Below are 25471 nucleotides of genomic sequence, written 5' to 3'. Positions count from 1 at the left end.
AACTCGTCATTATCCTGGTCTTACTTCAAGAGAAAATATGAACACGAGAACTTGAATTAGTGCTATGGAATTATTTTCTAGATGGCTTTATGGAACACCTCTCTCAATCGCTTTCTCTTTTGGACCACTGACTCATAAAGTGGGCGTTGTATGATTACATTTTCAGCGGAAATCGTCCACAAGTTGTAATGTAGAGGGATTATTGCCTCGCCACATTGAACACATTTCGCTTCAACGGTGATCACTCCAAAAGTAATACACTGCATTTTAATACGATTTTAAATTCTCAGCTTTGCTTATTACATAATGCATAGACACATCGGTTAGGAAGAAGCTGCTAATTTTCGCCATATCTTAAAATAGCCGTGCGCTATCCCTGAACAAAAGCTTGTATGCTGTTCGGCGAAAGGTACCAATCGATACATTTCAGGAATTTCTTACAGTGTCAACGAGTGAAGTTCTCAAAATTTATGCCCCGAGTGGAGTTCTTCTGTTTTCCAAAGAGGTAATCTGACATCCAGATCAGAGTTGTACGGTGGATGAGGAATAACCCTCCAGCTCAATTTTGAAATTTCGTCCCTAGTGGCTGACTAGTATTATCTTGAAGCAGAAGAACGTCTTCCACCGGTCAATGTGAGAGAGAACGAAGTTTCTTCAGAGTGTTCACGTACGATGAACAACTTATAATGGCATCTTTTGTCATTATGTCCACTAGCAAGAGTCCTTCCGAGACCAAACAAATTGTTGCCATAACCTTCCCTGTTAAATGTGAATATTTGAATTTTTTCTCTTCCTCGGTGCCATTCCACTGACTCTCTTGTTTTCCGGCTCGAAATGATGAAGCAATGTTTCGTCTCCTGTCACAAGTTTTGAAGATATTCGTGGCCCTTATTACCTTAGCGTTCAAGAAGTTCCGCGCATATGGTTTTGCGATTTCGTGCACGTCCGTCAGCTGCTCTGGAATCCATCTTGCACAGATTTTGGAATATCTCGGTTCAAATATACGACGCACATTTCCTTCTCCGGCTTCTTCACAGTGATGCTACTGTTTGCTAAGACCATGTTGTCAACGAGTTCAACAATAACCGTACTTGAGTTCGCGCGGACTGTGACCTGTTCCAAAGAGGGAAGTCGCTAATATCGGCATGTTCAATTTGCTGTATTATTCTTTGTGTCCAACGACTAACTGTAATGTGATCGACAGCATCTTCTCCGCACACTTCTTTTTTGAGAACGAAAACTTTATTGTAACAAATAACATTTTAGTTTAGCAAAACACAGATAAAACATGGGCATAAAACGTGTTGGAGATGTCTCCCGTTGGAGGTTTAAAGATTTCTAAAGCAGATTTCTAAGATGAGAATGAATTTTCCGTTTTAATCTTCATTCTTGTCTTGGAGATTGTATTTCTGCAGCAGTTTTATTTAGAAGAGGATTAGAATGACTAAAATCGAAAAAGAATTTAGGATAGTGTGTAGTAAGAAGTGTGATGATTTTGGAGGCTTGAAGATTCCTACGAAGTGTAGCATTGCAGATGAACCACGGTGCATTAGCGATCAGTGTTAAGTACCAGTTTTGCACGGTGTGTATTCCCTTAACGTGTGAATTGGATGCAGAACCCCATATTCCAAATGCATAAATCCGAATTGGTTTTATAATCGAGAAGTACATCGATCTCTTGAGATGCAAAGGAAGCGGTAACGTTTCTTGGATTAGAAATTTATCTGCTTAATCCTATTTCTTAATTTTATTTTTAAATTAAATGACTGCTGTGCGTATTCAAGATTGCTGTAACTTACTGTGGATATTTTCTAAAGATGTTATGGAAGTGTTTTGCGCTCGAATCAATATAGCCTATGCTCGGCAACTTTTAATAAATTTTGTCTACAAATAACCTGAACTATTTGAGTTGTGCAAATGTAGCTTTCAGATAAAGCTCCCTGTGAAGCAGATTTTAATAATTTCAAAGGAAAAATTGTTCCAGGGCCGGGTATCGATTTCGAAATCTTTGGTTTAGCGTACCAACGCTCTACCGACTGAGTTACCCAGGAACTTCACCCGACACATCTCAATTTTTCCAGTTATTCAAATTTGAGTGGTGTTTGATCAATAGACAAGTGAGTTAATGAATTTTTAAATTCACAATTGGTGGTGTTACGTAGTAAGATTATTTCTGATATTTGACGTCAAAATAATAGACAGTCAAACAGAATATGCTGCACAGTTTGATTCTCATTTCTACATGGACAGTTCATATTGTCTTTACTATGGAATCTATGGAGATACTCCTCAAAAATACCATGTACTATAAATGTAGCACAATATTAGGAAATATGTTACATCTAATTTTTTCTTGGAAGGACAGAAGGATAGAACGAGTTATTTATCAAAGAACCTTTTGTGCAATTCATATAATAACTATTTCATTTTTGTGTGATGAAGTTCTTTAGCCTATTTGCTTCTTGAAGAAGGAGATTTGGCATAAAGTGTAGGGGAGAGTCGGGTAGTATCGGACATCGGGTAGTATCGGACAGTGCGTTTTTTTCATCTACCACCATATGGTAGTACCTGAATGACATGGTTACGTTTCTCTATGCGACATCACAGAAACGTAACCATGTCAATCAGGTACTATCATCGTGTGATAGATGAAAGAAACTCACTGTCCGATATTACCCGATGTCCGATACTACCCGACTCTCCCCTATGAATGTGGTAGATTTGAATCTTCCGCCGATTTTGCTAACTTGTCTGCTTGCTCATTTGCACAGTACCAGTATGATTTCGCACCAAAGACATGCAGATATGATTTTGGTTTTCTTCTAACAGATTTCTAATCTCGAAATCTAGTTCCGTTTGTAAATGCAGCAGTGTCGCGGTCATCTGCAGGTATCCACTTGGCTTTTCCGTGTTATAATTAGTATTATAAAAACTTGGCGCAGTAATATAGCCACTCCCAACGTGAAATAATTATGTTATTCTAAGTTACGCGATTCACAATTACAACATTCTATTTTTGAAAAAGGCACCTCTACTATTATCTCTGAACACAGCTCTTCAAGTCTGAATGTAAGTACTTAGAACAAATTTAATGATCAGTTATAAATTTGAATTTCAAAAGGATGGTATATCGTTGCACCAAGTTTGTGTAAAAATTATCTTATTGTCTATACAAACATTAACAATTACAAATGATAGTTTGATGAGCAATTGAAATTCAACAACTAGTTTATATAACAAAAAAACATATGGAAATAATCCATCTAATAGGCCACTATACCAAGGCACGCTGGGTGCTTGGAATTATATCACTTTTTAATTATTACTATTACTGTACTGATATTACTACTACTTTTTGGCGTTGTCATTATTGGACGGAGTTGTCGATCCGGTAAAGATAATCTTGAGTTTCTCAGGGGTGTAGTTTGAAACATGGTGCCAGAGTTTTCATATTAAAATAAAATATCAATTACAAGTCCACATGTTAGTTTTATCCCAAGACAGTGACTGAAGAAATAAAATTACTAATATGTGATTGAAAGTAAATAAATATGAGGATACCCTAAAGGGCAGAATATATAATAAATAAAAACTTAATGGCATAGTTAATTTACCAAGACTAAAGCTCGGATTTCCATGACGTTGTTGCATTCTCTTCCTCACCTCATTGTTATGTTCGAAGTTAACTTATTGACATTTGCACGATAAAGATGATGTAGATATTACTAGCTATCTAAACGCACATTTTCATTCTTTCGAGTATTAGATGATACTTAGATCAGATTTTAGAAGAAAATGTAGACTGTCATTTTGGAGTCCAATTCTATAACAAATTTAAGTAGATCTAATGTATAAAGTAGAAAAGTAATACTGAAAAACTGCATCTGGTACTGTATTTACGTTTTCTTTTTTTTTCAGGCATCTCTATTACTCGATCATTCTGTTTGTGGAATGGCAGTCACTTGTACTACACAGCGCGCCGCTGTTACTTCACCTGTGCAGTACGATCGCTCTCTTTTTCTAGTCATAGACTATGTCTTTCTCTCTCTCGCACAGAGTAATAACACAGTCTAGTATATACAGTCACGAAGCTCAATACGTAGTAAATATGCATCCATAGATAGTTGCTAACCACTAGGATCGCTACTATCGTCTCATTACAGCCAATGCGAAATAGTACCTGTACAGTCTATTGTTCCTAGTACCCTCATAAACTCAAGCTTCGTGACTGTATATACTAAACCGTGATAATAACATAAGATCGCAGCGCCGCTGTTTACGTTCCACATACAAAATGGCCACCTAGTATAAACAATCTATATTAAACAATTTGCGATCAGTTGGAGTGGTTGACAAAAACAGGACCACGGAGTTTACCATGTTCTTGTTCCAGGAAGAATTGATTAGTACTTGTGATAATTTTATTTTAGTGACAGAGTTTATTTTTAAATGTCATCAAACGAAATTTTGTGTATTCAATATGTCATATTTATTACATTATTTGTGAAAAATCCTCACAGGTTGTAGATAACAAGGAACAACATTTCGCTATTGAATTTATCTTTTATAAACGTTCCTGTTATGTCATGTGACATCGAAAGGAGTTTTCTAAGGTACAAGATTAAGAAGCAACAGAAGATCTTTCAAAATCGACAGTTGGAAGACGCATATTGTTTTTGAGTGAAATTTTACGGAAAACGGGAACTAAGACCACGTGTTATATTAATAAATTATGAAGTTAAAATAATCTATTTACATCAAAATTATATTTTCAATCCAAACGCCAAAAATTAATAATTTTTCGTTTATGAGTAAGATTATAGATGGTGTCCTAAGTCTGCCACTAAAGAATAAAGTTCACATAAAATTATCATATTAGCTTTGATAATATTTAAATTGCTTCATTCACTTTGTACGTTTATGATTAAAATGCAAACATTTTATTGTACAGTCTGATCCGTTTGGAAAGACAGAATAAAATCACTTTGAAAATGTATCAGGAGTATTAAGAAAGTTATTTTAGTTCCAGTATGACGTTCAAACAAGGGAGTTTTGTATCACTTTTTATGAAAGAAAGAAGTTATTTAGTAACGACTAAATAAAAAGCGTTAACCTCAACGCAACGAGAGAAATGTGTGTCACGGTTTAAAAAATTGAAAATTTAACATAAATTCAACGTCGTTAAATCATGAATATTATGTTCAGGAAACTCTGAATAACAAGTCGATAAGATATGGTACTTCACATCTGAAGAAAGTAGATTTGTTAATATGCCATACAATGTTAGCCCTACCATAGGCGTGTTCTCGAAACGGAAGATGTTGTTAGAGCTGCAATGACATCAAGGCCAATGCAGTGTCTTCGATGACTGTTAGCAGAGATAGCTATGCAATACACAACTTGTCAACGTTACCGAAACTTTACCTCTAGTCTCTACCGCATGCAGCGTGCGTAGACATTACACGATGTGGCGAATCACATTTGTTTTTCATGCCACAGCTGCAACTGCGTCGTTGAATAACATGATCATAGTATTCCTGCAGGATGACGCACCACATCATCCAAGAAAAGAAGTTTCGACATTAACTGGTGAGGTTGTGATTGGCCAGTGACTCAAACAAAGACTGCATCAACTTTTGGAAAACTACCGCTGAGATTTTACATCACACATGCAAGAAATGAACCTCACTTTATGAATACGCAATGGTGACACATTGAGGTCTAATGTAGGCAAAATTGCGCTATCCTTCTATAATGTATTTACAGATTACCGAGAAACAAATATCGTTTTTATTTTAGGTCTTCGCAAACCAATCAACCTGTATAATGCTCAATTGAAGAAGAATACGAAATTTTATTTTCATTGGAGTAAAATTTGTTCATTTTTCAAAAGTAATCTGTACATTTCTATTTCTGCGTTCTTCAGGTGAAAGAAATCCGGGCTCTAGCAAAGATAATTATTTATTGAAAGTACTGGACTCTTTACCTCATTGTGTTCTCTTTATGTCAGAATTCTGAACCAAAACTGGACATTAACAAATATCTAGCATGGCGCGAAGTCACCACTTAAGAAGATCTGAACAACCATAATAATAATTTACATACACCATTTCGTACATAAGAGAGAAAATTCCCCTTTTACCTGCCAGAAATCAAACCTGCGTACAATGTATATACTGCTACTTGATTCTATTGAACACGAAAGAAGTTTATGTTCTGGTCAAATAATTTACCAACATTATGCAGATTACTCCTTGGGTAACGAATGTTATTTTGGCGCACTCTGGTCAGACTACACCCCTGGAGCTACCCAACTTCTCAGTAGATGTCATAGCAAAGAGGTGTTATCTACAACCACAACAAACGTAGTATTCTGCCTCCTTTCAAGTCCTGAAGATTCGTGCTATATGTAGCATATTTTTTCTTATCCATATCCCATTTGGTTACCAGTGCAAACTTTCCTGAAGGATCTACCTTCCAATTACCGCAGAGATGAATTTCCTTTAGATTTCCTCGTGCTAATTTTTGGAATAGTGTGCATATTAAGGAATCACTTGCCTCGCACTCTATCGAAATTTTCTTTACATTAACAAATCTGGATACGATGTGATCTAATAACGCAGTATCGTACATAGAAACTTCAAGAAATTCGACAGATTTTACTTCTTGCAAAGGGAACATCCTCGAATAATCCATGAAACTGAGGCCGACCGTTCTGTTGACACTAGAAGCTGTTCTGAATTTGAGCGCAAGTGTTCGCAAAGCACAGCATTTCTTTGATATGAAACTCAGATCAGTGCCGATACTGAGAGATAAGCGAAGAGTCAGGAGTTGGCCGCCAATAGCTTGAAGCAATTCATTTGCGAAAGCGACGCTCATTTCGTCGCGAAAGTTCCAAATATCGAGTGACAATTCAGTCAATTGCTTTAAACCTCTCAGTGAAACCAATCTGCAATTAAAATTTGTTAGCGAGAGTGATTGAATATTCGGAAAATTTGCAACGAGTAAATTTATATTAGACACATTGATTTTCTTTTCGTCCAATTTGAGTGTATGCAACGTTGTGTTCTCGCAACATTCGTTATCTGAGATTCCTTTCAAGATACTTCTAAAGCCATTGTGAGATACATCTGTTGCAGTTAGATCCAGAACTTCCAAATATTTAAATCTGGTAATATAATCAACACATGCATCAGTTACTATCTCTGCATTATTAAGATCTAAAACCTTGAGTTTCTTACAGTATATAGAAAGAGATACCAAGAGACCATCCCATGTTGTTTGGCATGCAAATTCTTCCAAGTTTCCCATATGTTTCACGCTTTCGAAAAGACTGTCTCTATCAACATTCCTTCTACCTAATCTAAGGATCTTCAGGTTATTAAACTTTTTGGACAGTCTCTCAAGTATATCTGCGTTATAAGGGGGGCAGTCAAAGAGTGTCTGTAAACTACAGTCGAACAACGTGATTGAAGGGTTTATAATGGCACTCAGTATTTCCAAAAAATATTCTTCGCCCAAGTTCCTTTTCTTTTGTAGATGTTTCCTGGCTTTGGATGAAGCAATCTTAAGGACGTTCTTGAGATTCCAGCTCTGCTTATATAGCTCTGGGTCCCATGTCTCCACTCTTGGTTGTAGATCGGAACTTCTATTCAGGTCACACCAAGTGTTACACGCATGTTCCATAAGTGTGGCAGTCAACTCGTTTAGAAGAGGCGGTGGAAGAGGGAACTGAACGATCTTCTCCATTTGTCGGCATACTTTAAGCAAATCGGGCAAAGTCAAGTACTTCTTCCCTGTGTACAGGGTTATCATGAGTTGAGACACGTGCTTTCCTAACACTTCCAGCGCCAGCGCTCCCAGTCGGTCAGGATAGATAAACATCAACTTCCTGCAAAAATTAAGGCGTACATTAAATCAATAAGAAAATCTTAAGGCGAGGTTATATACAGAATGACTCGTGAAGTATGACCCGCACTTTAGAAACCTGTTACAAATATACATGGCATTTTGAGCAAAGAAACACAAAATGAACTTGGGTCCAATTATCATTATTCATTTACTTGTAAAATCCATACGTCGTCGTACTGTGAATCAGGCTTGTTACTTGTGTGTTAGTACAAACAATGAGAATTGCACTAAGGACAGGGGGGTTCCGCTGTGACGTGAAGTACGGGGACAGGGGTAAATTATGCCACGTCTGGTGACATCAGCTTTCGATAAATAGTCTAACCTCCGCATCTCACTATCGTACACTGGAAGATGTCCCTTTAGAGACCATGCGACGTACATATGTATTGTCGACATAATAGCACCAATAGCACTCTAGCACCACGCTTAAATTAACATCCTTCTGAGCAATGGATCAGCCACGAAGTTGGCCCCATCGGTCACCAGATCCAACACTTTAGATGTTTAAATTTGGGGTGGATGAAAGACCTCTTGTGTACAAGACGAAAGTAAAAATTGGGGAACCATCACTTGCCTGTAATGTGAACTCTGTTGCGCTCATCAGACTGGCTGTATTACGAAATGCCACGCGCGCGATTCACATGAATGAATGTAGCTAAGTGTAGTGGAAGAAGAAATATTTGAGAATCTGCTTTTGAACAGAGGTGTGCTTATTTTCTATTTAATGCAGTGTTTTTTTTTTCAATCGATTCAGTTTTCACAATTTCTTCTACTTTCTTAGGATTTCAACAGCTGTAGCTGCTGAAATATTGAATCAGATTTATGTTCGTATCACATTATTTTACTCAGAATGACCTACAGAACTGATTTCAAAGCGCGGGTCATACTTCATAACTTAACCTATACATGCGGTATGTCATAAACTGTGTTAAAATATTTGTAATATTATACAGAGTGATTCAGACCACCCGTAACAGTAATTTATTTCGGAAACTAGTACATTAAAACTTTCGAGACAAAAATATTTATAACTAGAGCACATGTGAACTTTCACTTGAGCTTGATTTCATCAATCAGCCTTAACAGGAAGTAGGGTCAGTGGCGTATTGCTTTAAAATTTCAAATGAGAGTCGTTTCGGAAACTAGTACATTAAAACTTTCGAGACAAAAATATTTATAACTAAAGCACATGTGAACTTTCACTTGAGCTTGATTTCATCAATCAGCCTTAACAGGAAGTAGGGTCAGTGGCGTATTGCTTTAAAATTTCAAATGGGAGTCGTTTCGGAAACTAGTACATTAAAACTTTCGAGACAAAAATATTTATAACTAAAGCACATGTGAACTTTCACTTGAGCTTGATTTCATCAATCAGCCTTAACAGGAAGTAGGGTCAGTGGCGTATTGCTTTAAAATTTCAAATGGGAGTCGTTTCGGAAACTAGTACATTAAAACTTTCGAGACAAAAATATTTATAACTAAAGCACATGTGAACTTTCACTTGAGCTTGATTTCATCAATCAGCCTTAACAGGAAGTAGGGTCAGTGGCGTATTGCTTTAAAATTTCAAATGGGAGTCGTTTCGGAAACTAGTACATTAAAACTTTCGAGACAAAAATATTTATAACTAAAGCACATGTGAACTTTCACTTGAGCTTGATTTCATCAATCAGCCTTAACAGGAAGTAGGGTCAGTGGCGTATTGCTTTAAAATTTCAAATGGGAGTCGTTTCGGAAACTAGTACATTAAAACTTTCGAGACAAAAATATTTATAACTAAAGCACATGTGAACTTTCACTTGAGCTTGATTTCATCAATCAGCCTTAACAGGAAGTAGGGTCAGTGGCGTATTGCTTTAAAATTTCAAATGGGAGTCGTTTCGGAAACTAGTACATTAAAACTTTCGAGACAAAAATATTTATAACTAAAGCACATGTGAACTTTCACTTGAGCTTGATTTCATCAATCAGCCTTAACAGGAAGTAGGGTCAGTGGCGTATTGCTTTAAAATTTCAAATGGGAGTCGTTTCCGAAATAAATGACTGTTACGGGTGGTCTGAATCACTCTGTAGATAATATACAGAGTGGTCCACTTAACCCTTTCACCTCCGATAGCGTGTGAAATATTTGAGATATACCTACACAAACCGACAATTACAAGTTAAATTACATGGGAGGGGGACATCTGATACGCGTAATATATTTTTTGTACAGAAAGAAAGTCATTTTCAAGATATTAGAGTCAACTTCCTTTTTTTAAGTGGGAACCAACTATGTTTTGTATTGCAAGAAAGACAATGACTGCAGAGGAGCAACATCTGGTCATGAAAGGCTAGTACTAACACTTCAGTATCTCGCAACAGGGAATTCGTATACAAGTTTGATATATTTATTCTAAGTTTCGAAAAAGACAAGTTTCATGATTTTTCTAAAAATTTCCTGGTCTCGAAACAATTCAGTAAGATTGATGCAGGGTTGTATTTATAATTTTTGCACCCCCGGGATGAAACGGTTTGAAATTTTTGTGAAGAATACGACGAATAATTAATTTTTCTAACCAAACGAACTTTTTAAATTTCAGGTATTTAACCAATAAGTTTTCAATTTTTGCATAGAACGGGTATTATTTTGCTTTGAGATATAGTGAGCTGCCATGTAAAAATTAAGCGACTTACGAGCTTCAATTATGCGACGCACGTGTGAAATAAAGTCTTGAGTTACATACTCGTATTATAATAAGACAACTGTACTTCCTCTTACTTATCAGTTAATTACATATTGTTCGGATATAGTGTAAATGCCTATTGTTTGGATATATAAAAATTAATGTGAAATATTTGTCATAAATACGCGCGTGTATAAAATTTCTCAAATTTTCACAGCTCGAGTACGGTACCATTCGCAAAAATTTGCTGTTCAGGACCACAGTCCATGTGTAAATATGATCCTGGGTTGATGACAGTTCCTTCAGTCCACTCCAGTTTTGGCATACTACTACTGGTTGGTGAAATTATATTAACTGCTGCGCTTGCTACTACAACGAACTACGAACAAGTAACAAATTTCGTCCACATCGAATACGGTTTTCCTTTGATGTAGCCTACCGACAAGTGATGGATCACTTATGGAGGCAAACCAAACTATTGTCATTCAGTCAGCGGATGCATTCATTCGTTGTTTGTTCGCTACGTGTGTACGCACCTTCAGAGACTGCATCGTAATGCCAGGGACTCGTATCCGGAGAATACTTGCTATAATGCATCATGACATTGTTCAGCATTTTTGCAACGTGTTTTAATTAAGCATCTTTCCTCGTATTTTCTAAACATTTCCGTAGGGCGTTGCAGATAATCTTATGATTACAATCACTGCATATAAAGTATAAACGATATTTTATTACCTTATAACTTACAGATAACAGATATCAGATATCGCCAGGGAAGCTGAATACTAGCAGTGATGCCACTATTTTCGAGTGACCTATGTAGGTCTGAGTAGGTCTGAGTTTTTCTGAGAAGTTTCATCTCGACTATAGTAAGTCATCGTGCATCATGTTTCTTAATAATGTTCTGTAAGCCTACCGTACATGAGTACCGATCTTCTCTTGATTGTGTAATTTTATATTATTACTAGCCGTACCCGTGCGCTCCGCTGCACCTATTAGAAATAAATATAAAGTAATTACATAATTAAAATAGGACGTTTGATCCAGGGAACATTCGTGTTAGATAGAAGAATAAATCGTTTAATATGTTACTTAATTTAAATTGTATTTTAATGATTAAAATGCGGTCATTTTGGTCCAGAGACCACTAAGAAGTTACTGTAATAACATTATAGCATTATGTCCATCTAGAGAAACTACACTTTCCAATGGTAAAATAATAATTAATTATACAAATCGGTTAATTTAGCTTCCGATATTACTTCATACAAACACAGAAACATTCTCTGTAGGCTATCTTTCATAGCTTTCGATTGTTGCTGTCCAAGGCCCCTTATAGACGAAGTCATTTGTTTTTTAATTAATTACACGGCCTTATATGGCATTGTTATTTTAATTTTAAAACTCATTTATCTCATTAAATATCACTCCTATCAAAATTTTTCAAGGAATAAAACTTATCGAAAATTATTTTTAAAGAAACTTTTGTTATATAACATTTTTCACAAAAATCAATAATAAGCGAGATATTCCGATTTATTTAATTCAGGCCCCCTTATAACCCCCCTTTTAAATAATGTATTTTGAATGCGATATAGCCTATAATCTAAGTTACAATGAACTTAATTTATATTCCAATTTTCATCGAAATTCGTTCAGCCATTATCTCGTGGAAAGGTAACAAACATACAGACAGACAGACAGACATACAAACAAAAATTTCAAAAAAGCGATTTTCGGTTTCAGTGTGGTTAATTATATATGTTAGGGCCAATTATTTTTGGAAAATCGAAAATTACCAGAAAAATTTCGGCTACAGATTTATTATTAGTATAGATTATCGTTATTATTATTGTTGTTGTCATTATTTCCTAAACAGGCTTTAGACCATGCGATCTGTTACGGACTCTATCCATCGTTCAGTCTGCCGTCCTTCAGATCTTCTGCCACGAGGTATACAGAGTGAACTGTAAGTAATATAACTAATTTCAGGGAGTTATTTTTTAGATATTTCGAACAAAAAAGTTTAATTTTTGCTCGTTTTTGCTTCCTTTTGGAGATAAAAATTGTTTTATATGAAACATTTTATTGCATGTTTTGGTAAAGCCATTTATTAAATTTGCAGTATACTCACTCAATTAAAGAGAGCAGTGTATTATGATAATAAATTATTGAAAGGATTTTACTTTTTTCGTTTAAATATGCAGAAATTTGATCCGAACAAATGTAAACTTTTCGTTCTGCAAAGGAATTTTACAATGTTACATTTGTTCGGATCAAATTTCTGCACATTTAAAGGACAAAACTAGGAGTTCTTTGAATAATTTATTATCAAACTGCAGAACTCTCTTAAATTTTGACTGAGTATATTGGGAATTAAATCATTGGCTTTCCCAAACGCGCTATGAATGTTTCATATAAAATAATTTTTATCTAGAAAATGAATCAAAATTGTATTAAACTTTTTTCTTTGAAATATCTCAAAGAATAACCCTCCGAAATGAATGACATTACTTACGGTTTATCCTATATAGTGCAGGGTTTGTCTTGGGAATATCGTTCTTATATATCTGCGTATATTGCCTGTCTAGAGGCTTTAAAGGTAGCAGTCCTGTCACTAGACTCGCTTCCAATGTTGTCCAGATCCCATCAAGGGGACTTTAATGTTATTGCTTTCAAGACTGAAGAAAATAACCGGACGGATTATTATTATTATTATTATTATTATTATTATTATTATTATTATCTCTCCATATCAATAAATTACCGTTGTGACTACCACCATCACCACCACCACCATCATTACTACTACCGCTACTGCTGCTGCCGCCATATTAATTTCCATTCTTGAAATGAACTTTGATCCAGTTGGATGTCATCCGCCAACTCTAATAATAATTACAAATAATTCATAGTTCAAGGAATTTTTAGGTCAGTAAACAAATCAATAGTTTTATTTTCTGCAAATATTTTTGAATCTGTTGTAAGATGAAGTACATAAAATACAAAACGACAGGATTAGGCCTATGGGACGCTATGTTGGCAGAAGTAGCCTATTAAACTATTTGATTCTGAGTCCAGAGGGTTACGTTACTTTATCTTCCAATACTAAATATCATTATTTCATTTCTCTGTCTAATGGTAGAAGAGGTGTTTTAAATACATTTTTTTTAATTCAGTACTATACGTTCTATAATAATTTACATACTTATTATGTGAACATATTTTTCTCAGTAGCCAGGCTTAATATTGAGAAATTATTGGCTTACTTCTTTTTCTTCCTTGACGAGATGTCTGAGTCATCAGATGATCCTTGAGAACTGGAATCGCTGTCCATTCTGCAAATAGGCATGGACATGCTTCACTTAGAATGAATATAAACTATACCTAAAGTCTAGTATATACGCTCACGAAGCTTGAGTTGTGAGGGTGCTAGGAACAATAGACTGTGTCGGTACTATTTCGCATTGTCTGTAATGAGGCGATACTAGCGATCCTAGTGGTTAGCAACTATCTATGGATGCATATTTACTACGTATTGAGCTTCGTGACTGTATATATTAAACTGTGCTATAACTACAATAGAGGAACAGAATATAGGCTTCGGACATGAAGGATATCACTTCGAAACTTATGTCAGGTAATTTTCTCATGTTAACACAGTAAAGAAGTTTAAGTTGATCAGTGAGAATGTATTCATGTGACATGTATGATATTTGATATTTATTAATAATAGTTCACAAAAAGTACATAAACTTAATAAATTACAATTAACATATACACAAATAGTAATTATACAGAATAAATATACATTTAATACCTCATTTTTCATCATTTATCTATTTCAATTTGTTGGCTTTAACTTGCACTTACGCCTAGTTTTGGTGCAATTAATTTTAGGTCTTCTTTTACGTAATAACTTATTATTTCAAATAGTAAATATCGCGTTGAGGTTAGGAGATGTCGACATAAAGTGAACAAACTGAAATAGCTGAATCGGTACATTCAATAATGTGACATGTATGAGTAAATGATAGAAATCAGGTAACACCAGACATTTAGCATAATTGTAGCATTTATTTTATCTGTATTAATTAATTAACAATTATTATCATCGAAGGTCATACATTTTGTAACAGTTATTTATCTTTATATGAAGAAAGATAGCTGGTAGCTAATGTCTTCAGGTATAGTCATTTAGACCAGTGTACGATTTGTTATTTTTCCTCAGGGGAATGGATAGCTGTCTCTCTCTTTTGGGGAGCATATAAAAGCTATATTTAAAATTAAAAATATATATATCATTTCATCATGTCTTCAATATCATATACATAAAAGTGAGCGTGACATAGGTGACACGTACTCTCTCGTTATAGATTTTTTGCATTCCGACACAATACATATTTTTTAATATGAGTTACATTGCTCTTGGTATTTCGCTCGACAGATTAGGCCTACACACATTCTAACGCTAGTTCTTGGTGGCGAGTACTTCACAATGTAACTTCTCACATTTTTTTTTTTTGTCAGATCGAAACAGAGGAGTGTGTAGGAAGTACACTTTTCATGTATAGGCCTACTATTTTTTTAATAATTTCTTTAGATGTCTACACAATCGGGAGAGTACGCCTTATTGATTCCAGGTTGTTGTTTTTTTTCATCCGTCACCACTCTATACAGTATTTGCAATTTTTTCAGTCCATTTTGTTTGAAGAACACATTTGGATCGACGATGTCTACGTAGACCTATTCTTTATTTATTTATTTATTTATTTATTTACATATATACTCATTCATTCATTCATTCATTCATTCATTCATTCATTCATTCATTCATTCATTCACTCATTCCATTTATTCATTCTATACATTCTAGTCACTCATTCCATTCATTCCATTGTCATTTCATTCAGTCATTTCATTCAGTCATTAATTCAGTCATTCATTCATTATATTCATGTCATTCATTTCATCCACTTAATTCCATTCATTCACTTCATTTATTCATTCTATTCATTCCATTCACTCATTACATTTATCCATTCATTTCATTCATTCATTCATTCATTCATTAATCATATATATTCCATTCACTTATTCCATTTCATTCATTCATTCATTCATTCATTCACTTATTCAATCATTCATTCATTCAATCATTCATTTATTCATTCTGTTCATTCTATTCACTCATTAGTCATCCATTCACTCATTCCATTTATTCATTCTATTCATTTATTTATTCATTATATTTATTCTTCACTCATATTCATTTATTCATTACATTCATTCATTACATTAATTAATTCATTCATTCAATCACTATTCATTCAGCCATTCATTCCATACTCATTCATTCATCTAATCATTCATTTAATCACTCATTGATTTACGCATTCTATTCATTCCATTCATTCATTCATTCATTCATTCGCTCATTCAATCATTCATTTATTCATTCTATTCATTCACTCATTCCATTCATTCTATTCATCCATTCATTTCATTCATTTAATCACTCATTCATTCAGCCATTCATTTCATACTCATTCATTCTATAACTAATTCCATCACTCATTCATTTATTAATATATTCATTCCATTCACTTATTTCATTCATTTTATTCACTCATTCCATTCATTTATGCATTCTATTCATTCCATTCATTTATGCATCCTATTCATTCCATTCATTTATTCATTCATTCATTCAAAGAAATATGTACAAGTAAGAAACTTGAATTCAGCAGTGAAGAAACTATACTTTGTTCTATAATGTTTGACAGGAGAAGTAAACATTGCCGGCAGAGGAGGAGAGAAGTAGGCTATAATTGCTATAATGGCAGAGATCTTATTCCATGCATGTCTTGAAGTTGGGCGGGAGTAGAACGCTTCAGACCGCCCAACTTCAAGTCAAGCATGAAATGAGACCTCTGCCTGGTTGAATAGCAATTATACTTCTCTCCTCGTCTGCCGGCAATGTTTACTTCTCCTGTCAGACATTATGGAACTAAATATAGTTTAATAATGGCACAAAAACATACATATAAAGTAAGAACGTTAACAATAAATTACAGTAACAACAAAACGTAGGTAGCTGGCAACTGAAATGATCTTCAGTCGACCTCTTTTTTTCCTTACTTGCCAATTAAATTTCTCTTTGAAATATTTGAATTTTTAATTCTGTCTGGTTTCTATACCACCTCAATATTCTATCTTCTACTACTTCAAGAACAGTCTTTTTACATCTATAATGTCTCTTGGAATGATATTTTGAACTTTGTATTTGATAGACTTTCTTCCCGATTAAAGTACATTTTAATTCGCAGTTGCCTGCATGTTGGATACTCCTCACATCACCTCATCTACTCAGATACTATCTCGCTAACACCAGTCGAATCGACGTTAAATGGACTTGGGTTGATCAGGAAGTCAAGCAAAGACAATGTACAGTAGTGGCAAAAAAAAACTGGACCGACCCTTGTAGCTGATTTCAGAGTCTTGTTCACAGTGACAGCACGATAGACCGGTAACTAAGACTTTCTTGGATCGAATTCTGCCTGGGAATGAATTTTTTTTTTTGTTCCTTATTCAAATTTATTCCCAATACTTTTCGAGTGCAGCTATATTTTACTACTTAATTAACTTATTATTCCCAGAACATGAATTTTACCAGCTTATTTTCTAATGGATTTCGAAATGGGCTACGTCAGCAGTCGAAACTGCAACAATTTCAATACATTACTGGCTATCTTGTGAATGCGGGGACTTGGATTATTCAGTCGGCCCGATTTTTTTTGCCACTACTGTACTTGGGTTGAGCAGAAAGTCGAACAAAGACAATGTCCAAGTTACCCTTCACAGAGAAACACGGATATGAAGAAGGCTCTTCTTGAATAATAGAAGGTAAAAGGTTATGGCCGTATACGAATCTGATAAAATTTTAAATCAAAATATTTTAAAGATTAATTTAATTCGAATATAGGAACAAACAATGACTGCAAAGATTGGACAAAGTGTTGATTGCCATGGTATCTATCATTACACAGATAATGCTAACAAAGAAATTAAATTTCGACGATTTAAAAGTATTGCACTGTAAAATATCAGTGCTAATAATAATTTTTCCTAATTTATGTTCTATAGTTTTTTTTTTATATTTTCATTATTAATATTACCATCAAGCTTCATAAGTAACTCATACTTGGAACAAAAACAGGAAAGGGGACATACATTCATAGGGAAAGAAATTGATGCCTACTTTTCAAGAATCGATCCCGGATCTCCTGGATTTGCTGTCTTACATGCTACAATTTAAACAACGTTATGATAAGTGTGTTGTAATACAATTTTGTTTCGAACATCATTGCGGCTAATGAAAATCAGAAGTTGATTTATGAGCATTAAAACAAACAAGCTAAGAAAGCGACCTTTGAAATCGAAACTATAAATAATGATGACACCTTGGAATGTTAAATAGCTGGTTTTAAATAAACGTTTGTATGTTACGGATCATTAATATTAATTCTGCTGTCTACAGTTTCTGAAAATGGAAACATATTTGTCAGGAGACCGGAAATATTTAATAATAATAATAATAATAATAATAATAATAATAATAATAATAATAATAATAATAATAATAATAATAAAATAGGAAGGACTGGAGAATACTTTATTTGCAGTGAAAGACCTGCCCTTGGGCAGAACACTATGAATAAATGAATTAAAAATTTACTAAGTGAAATGTTCCATTAAATATATGAGAGAGTCTCTCTCTCTCTCTCTCTCTCTCTATAGTCCTATTTGTTGTATTATAATAAATGATTATGATGTATTTTTTAGTATTTAAACAAATAATATTTCTGCTGACGCTAGAATCTGTAACTGAAATAAATAAACACAGTTTCAGTGTGAAGGTTGTGCTTCTTTAGCAAAACTACTTCTTTATGTCAGGTTTGAATTGAGTTAATTTGAGTCTAAATTCAGGTTCAACATTCAAATTGGTCTGTACTTATTTTTTTTAATAAATTAGAGAAGAAACTCCACATTCACGAAGGTAAGTATTTGTGAACAGCGTAACAAATTTTACAGCTTTTTCTGAGATGAGAGGATATTAATTTCATTTTTATCAGAAACAGTTATGGATTATGGCAAGGTGTCTTCAATAGAAAATGGGTCACTTATCTAAAATTCTGAATTCAAGTTTTTAGGAAACTGTACTTTGAAAACTGTAATTAGATTCCCACAGTGCTTCCTTATATTCGCCGCCAATTCAATATTAACAAAAATGTTATTTTCACTTAAGAAAGCATCCAAAAATATAATGAACACGTGTTTCTTTAATGACGAACCCCAGTTTTTTTTTTATAAGAGCTGTGATTTTGTTCTGAACCAAGAATAATGAAGCTGTTATCCAGCTGGTTGAGGCGGAAAAATATATCTGCCAGATAGGCCAGTCGGGCAAGCCACAGTTCATAAGTGATCATTTAAATTTGAAGTGTCAGAGAGAGAAATCTGCACTTTTGACCTAAGTAGAAACAGACAGCTGAATACATCCCCCCCCCTCTACAGCCACCTAACTTCTGTATGAAATAGAAGTGAATGATGCTGAGCATCCATTTTACTGTACAGTGTCGAAAATAGTCGGGCGTTCTCATGAAGTTGACAATTCTCACCGCTTCACTGTAAACTGTCTTCAGATCAAGCGGCTAAAGCCTCGCGATAAATGTTACAATGCACAAATTTATCGGATTGCGCATGTTTTTAAAATCACGGATTTAAAAAATAAATTTTAGTTAAAATGTAGGCTAATCCTCCATTATTTTGAATTTATTTAGTACTAAGCTATGAGTTTTACTGGATATAATTGAATTAACATTAACGATGTTTAGTGGAATTGGTCAACAATTACAAATATTAAAACAAACATTATTGAATCATTTTACTTACTTTTTCATTTTTTCAAGTTTGAAAAGAGCTACCTAGATCCAAGACCGCATATACAGTCATAGTAGCCTTATGGTCATTGTAAACAGTGCGTTCCAAAAATATGTTCGCGTTTTCCAGTGACGAAAGAGCTTTCAATATTGAATCATTTTCGCACAGGTACTGTCGTCTATTTGCCTACGTCGTATCCCTGTTTCCCCCACCAGCTTTTATTCGCCAGCTAGTGGCTGGGCTGTTTTAGCTCTTTTCTGAGGACATCAATTTCTGTTAGGAATTGGATGTCTACGTAATATTATACAACTGTTTAAAATAACTTAAATAAAAGGGCCTCGTTAAGTAATTAACTGTCATGTGATTTTCTCCCTTTCTACGACCCTGCGACATAATCACTTGGACGGACAGTAGATAGTACGTCTGAGTAATTTTATCTTTTGGATCGGGCAGAAGTGAAGATTGAATTTACAGTACGTAAATAGAGTAGGTACAGAATTATTTCAACACGAGTTACTAGTATGAAGGACGAAACTGGTAATTGGGATTAGGTACAATAGTCTATAGTGCGATAATATGCACATTAGAACTGCAGTCTGTATCGAAATGAACTGCCACCATTTTTAAAAAGGGGTTTAAATATCCATATTATGATTATTTTTCAATTAACTTCATTCTCTATATTGTACGCTAATGTGCTGTAGACAGTATAATATACACTGCATAATGAATACGTCCACAAGACAGCTCAGTTCGTGAGTAAAAACACTCATTGTTAATACAGTACTGTATTTTGATTAAACAAAAACGTAATGAAAATGATCAAGCTCAAAATCGCGATATTTCCTACTTTACGTAAATGGATGAACTACTTTTCTTCCCTCCTGTACCTAGTAAAGTGATTTGTTTGTATATTACGCTAGTATCATCGAACTCCAGTTGTGGAAGGGGGTAGCAAACGGCGTTGATCCAAAGGTATAGCCAGGTTAATATTAAAAATGTTAGTAAAAATAAAATGTCCCTGTATATATATATATATATATATATATATATATATATATATATATATATAATTTTTCTTTTTTTTTTTCAAAATTCAAAATGGTGGCAGTTTACTATGCAGTAATGAAACGTTTCCCTCATAACTCATAAACTTGTTAACTTTTTCATGTTCTCTCTCTTTTATTTTATTGCTGAAACTCATGTTTACAATACCATGCTCTTTCAGCTACATTTCTTAATACATTGTTTTTTTTATTTTGTGTTAGAAAAAAATACTGATATTTGACCATTTTTTTAAATGAATTTATTTTTCATCAGGCAATCTGTCAAAAGTAGAGAAGTGATCTTGCACCATATTGTAGATATGACATGTATAAATACACACAAAAAATGTCATCACATAATGTTGTACAGTTTTTGAGTTAAGTGGAAAACACTTCATCACTGCAGAGTGAACTGAATTTTGAAAAAAAAAAAATGTAAATAATTTTTTAAACCGTAAAAATATTTTTTTCACATAGCAGAATGCAGTGTTTTACACATACTAATTTCCATTTTTGTACAAGATACAGTAATGGAGGAAAAAAATGTTGAATATTTACGAAATTTACGCGTACCATAAGTTGAAAACGGCTGCTATAAAAAATTCTGTCATAACAAAAAATTTAATGTTGTTTTTAATTGGTTTATTTTGTGACCTTTTATCGACTGCGCTAGTTATCTAGCATCTGAGATGGTGATAATGCTAGTGAAATAAGCGCACGGTCCAGCGCTGAAAGTTATCCATCATTTGCTCTTATGGTTTGAGGAAACCTCCAGAAAACATTTCAATCAGGTAATTTGTCCCAACCAGGATTTGAGCGCGGGACCACACGTTTCACGTTCAGACATGCTGTTATTCCACAGCGGTGGACTTAATGGTGTTGGAAGCAAGTAATGCTTGCTCATTTTGAATAACTTCCGACCACGCAAATGCCTTCTCCCTTTCTCAAATTTAATAATAATAATAATAATAATAATAATAATAATAATAATAATAATAATAATAATAATTTATTCTGGCGAAGTTAAGGCCATCAGGCCTTCTCTTCCACTTAGCCAGAAACAAAAGAAACTGATACAATTTTACTAATATTTGAAGAACATTAATAAAAAATTTATACAGTCATACAAACACAAGTTGAGTAAATTAATGCAAACATACTAAATAATAATTACAAAATAATATAAGGATCGAAGTTACATTCAATGAATATGCAAGCGGTAAGTGAACCAATAGGCTATTACAAATTACAAGAATAACAAATTCAAAGTAAATTATAGCTATACAACACTGAGGAAAATTACATAGGCTATATATACGAGTATAATACACACACACATACACACAAAGGAGAATTAAACATGAATACTGGTCATGTGTTTAAACAATTTACTTTTAAATTGCAATATGGTTCGATAGTTCCTGAGGGAGCTGGGTAGGGAGTTCCAGAAACGAATTGCTGATACTGTGAAAGAGGAAGAATAGTGAGCTGTTTTATGGCAAGGCATAGATAATAAAGGATCATTTTTAGAGTGATAAGAGGACAAGAAATTAAAACGCTCCGAGAGATAGTTAGGCGAAGAAGTATTGATGATGCGATATAGGAAAATTAGTGAATGGATATATCTTCGGTCCTAGAATCTTATCCATTGCAGCGTTTCAAGGGAAGGTGTAATTTGGTCGTATTTGCGAATGTTATAAATGAAACGTATGCAGGCATTATGAACGCGCTGCAATCGTTGGGCTAAGTTAGAATTTAAATCTGTTAGTAGAATGTCCCAATGTCAAAATGTGACAGCATCAATGTTTGTATGAGAATTCTTTTTAATTGAAAGAGTAGAAAATTTTTCAGGCGATTTAATGAATGAAGGATGGAGAAGACGGACTTGCATGTGTGTGTGACTTGGACATTCCACTTGAGGCCCTCGTCCATGTACACACCTAGATATTTAACAGAGGGACTGAATGGGATTATGGTTTAATTCAATTTTATAAAATTTATAATAGCGGATTTTGAAAGGCGTAAGAGGCGTAATTTGAAATGCTGATTTCAATACTGGATCAAATTCATTCTAGATACTTTATCCAAATATTTAAGCTGAAATGTTGGAACTCAGTGCTCTAATTTTCGCAGAACATATAAATTTATTTTGAAACTCCAACAATTTCTTTTCAGTGATAAATTTAAATCGGAATTCCAAAGTGAAAGAAATAAATTGTAACAGAATACTACTGTAGAAGTATAATAGACCTACCTTAACAGTCCCATTTTTCGGGACGCATTGCAACCGTATATTGAAGGCGTCCAAAGTAGGATTCTCAGTTATACATCGTGCTTCACGAGTACATCCCCGTAATCGCTGGTGATCACCGGTGTCTTTCTTCCCTTTGCGCGCGACCAAGCCGCTTACTTGTGACTATTTTACATGTTATGCTGAATATGCAGTGGTGAAAGTTATTGTTATTATTATTATTATTATTATTATTATTATTATTAATAATATATTAATTATATATTATCATTATTAATATATTAATGATAATATATAATATATAATAATATATTAAAGTTATAATATATTAATCTATAGTACGATGGTAGGTATTATTATTATTATTATTATTATTATTATTATTATTATTATTGTTACTGTTCTTATTGTTATTATTGTTGATTTGGGTGGCGCAGTCAATAGTGCTGGCTTTCTGTATCCGAGGTTGCGGGTTCGATTTCGGCTCAGGTCGATGACATTTAAGTGTGCTTAAATGCGACAGGATCATGTCAGTAGATTTATTGTCATGTAAAAGAACTCCTGTGGGACAAAATTCCGGCACACCGGCGATGCTGATACGAACCTTGGTAGTTGCGACCGTCGTTAAATAAAACAATGTTCAATTATTATTATTATTATTATTATTATTATTATTATTATTATTATTGTTCTTATTGTTGTTATTGTTGGTCTGGGTAGCGCAGTCGATAGTGCTGGCTTTCTGTGTCCGAGGTTGCGGGTTCGATCCCGGCTCAGGTCGATGGCATTTAAGTGTCCTTAAATGCCACAGGCTTATGTCAGTAGATTTACTGGCATGTAAAAGAACTGCGGGACAAACTTCCGGCACATCGGTGACGCTGATATAACCTTGGCAGTTGCGAGCGTCGTTAAATAGAACATAATTTACAATTATTATTATTATTATTATTATTATTATTATTATTATTATTATTATTGTTATTATTATTATTATAGAAAATCACATAAAACAAGTCGAAAATCAATCGACTTTACCAACTGAGCTATTTCAGTTCCAGTTTAAGTCTATATAAGTGCAAATTTGAATACCGGTACTACTCTATAGACTCGCGTTCCTTCCTCTTTCGTGACAAATATGTGAAACTTAACCAAATCCTGTTAAAATTTAAAATATATATCGTATTTCGGGTTTTCATAAAATTATAGAATCCCATCGTTTCATTGCTATCATGAGTAATAAATCATCAGTGCAGTAGGAAGCGTCATTTAATAATAATTATTTATTTTACTGAAGTAAGTTATCAGTTTAAATAAACATGTAAGTTCTCTTACCTCGTAATAATCTGGTTAAAATAAGATTCATAATTACGTTCTTTACCTTACATTGAATAACCCGGATTGCAGATGCAGCTTCTTCACTGCATCACACAGATACTGTTCAACATAGGCCTACTATTCTCTGTCATGTTTAATGCTTTTCTAATAAGTAGAAATCCTTACTATGGAGAAACGAGATAGTGTAACGTTAACATTACTACAATTGAGAAGTCATATCTGGCTACAGAATAAAATATTACCTGAACGAACAGATGATACTTCCGTGCAGTCCGCCTGAACCACTGTGCCAAGATTTGTATTGATTGCCGTGGTAACAGTACGGCCAATATGACAGCTGTGCGTTACCCCTCCACTGTAATGAAACTTACCATTCAGGTTAAGTGGAAATTGTATCTTTTTTTTCACGTAATGCTCGTTAGGAAACAGGAAGGTACTCAGCACGCGTACCTCGACGCTGTGGATGTTAACTTGTTTAAACTGTACTTACATATAATTTTTCATTATACTGGATGGGCACGATCCCATACGCTGGCCGAAATTTGATGATAAAATTTCTTTCCCCATGGAGTCTCGAAACAGCGCGCATTTCGTACTTTAGTTCATAGCCACATCTGTAACTCAAGCGCTAACACGCTGACTTTCCTGGATTCGATCTCCGACCCGGTTGCAATGAAATTTGTGGTAGAAAAAGCAAACGTTGCGGAGAATTTTCCTCGAAATACTCCCGTTTTCCCTCTTTTTCCTCGAAATATTCCCGTTTTCCTTCTATCATTTCACCATTACTTAATCTTCCCCCTTATTTCTTTTGCCATCCCTCATCTGCAATACAGTAGTTAAAAATGGGCTGTTGCAGACAGGCAGTGATGTCACGAAATCTGCATGGCTACTTATGATTTTGAAGGTATTCGATATGCCGCGTGCTCTGCTGTAAAAGACGGTATATAACTGTATGATTACTCAGTGTTCAGGCAGAGGTGTAATAGTAATATGCGTTACAAGAGCGGTATGTTGAAGTTTTCATGTTCGAGGAAAAGTTTGAAAAAGCGAAACGTAGTTGAGCTTTTTTAATTTCCGAGAATTGAAAGAAAACATACCGCTCGTGTATCGTACATTATTTTGTGCGAAGATCGTTTATTACATACCTGAAAGAGGAATTTCTAATTAGTTGCAATGAAATCTCCATCTTGGTTTCTGTTTAATGAATGCAATTTTGGAAAACAAAAATATCTATCTTCAACATTGTTGCTTTAAAATGTTTTCTGTGTTTACTATACTCCAGCAGGCCGTGATATACGTCTGTCTTTTTTTTCTCCCTAGTC

The 25471-nt window shown here is 34.3% G+C and overlaps 1 protein-coding gene across 1 annotated transcript; it reads right to left on the bottom strand.

Annotated features, from left to right (window-relative positions):
* Window positions 1-5055: 5055 nt before the first annotated feature.
* LOC138696831 (uncharacterized) lies at window positions 5056-24442 on the bottom strand. The gene is made up of 3 exons (XM_069822278.1): window positions 24392-24442; window positions 13847-13915; window positions 5056-7891 (listed from the first exon to the last, which is right to left on the bottom strand). The coding sequence occupies exons 2-3, from the start codon at window positions 13912-13914 to the stop codon at window positions 6349-6351; spliced, it is 1611 nt and encodes a 536-aa protein (XP_069678379.1). The 5' UTR covers window position 13915; window positions 24392-24442; the 3' UTR covers window positions 5056-6348.
* Window positions 24443-25471: the final 1029 nt, after the last annotated feature.

Source organism: Periplaneta americana, chromosome 1, assembly GCF_040183065.1.
Source record: "Periplaneta americana isolate PAMFEO1 chromosome 1, P.americana_PAMFEO1_priV1, whole genome shotgun sequence".
NCBI classification, from domain to species: domain Eukaryota; kingdom Metazoa; phylum Arthropoda; class Insecta; order Blattodea; family Blattidae; genus Periplaneta; species Periplaneta americana.
The sequence above is the reverse complement of the archived record's forward strand: the minus strand, read 5'-3'. Positions and strand labels throughout refer to the sequence as shown.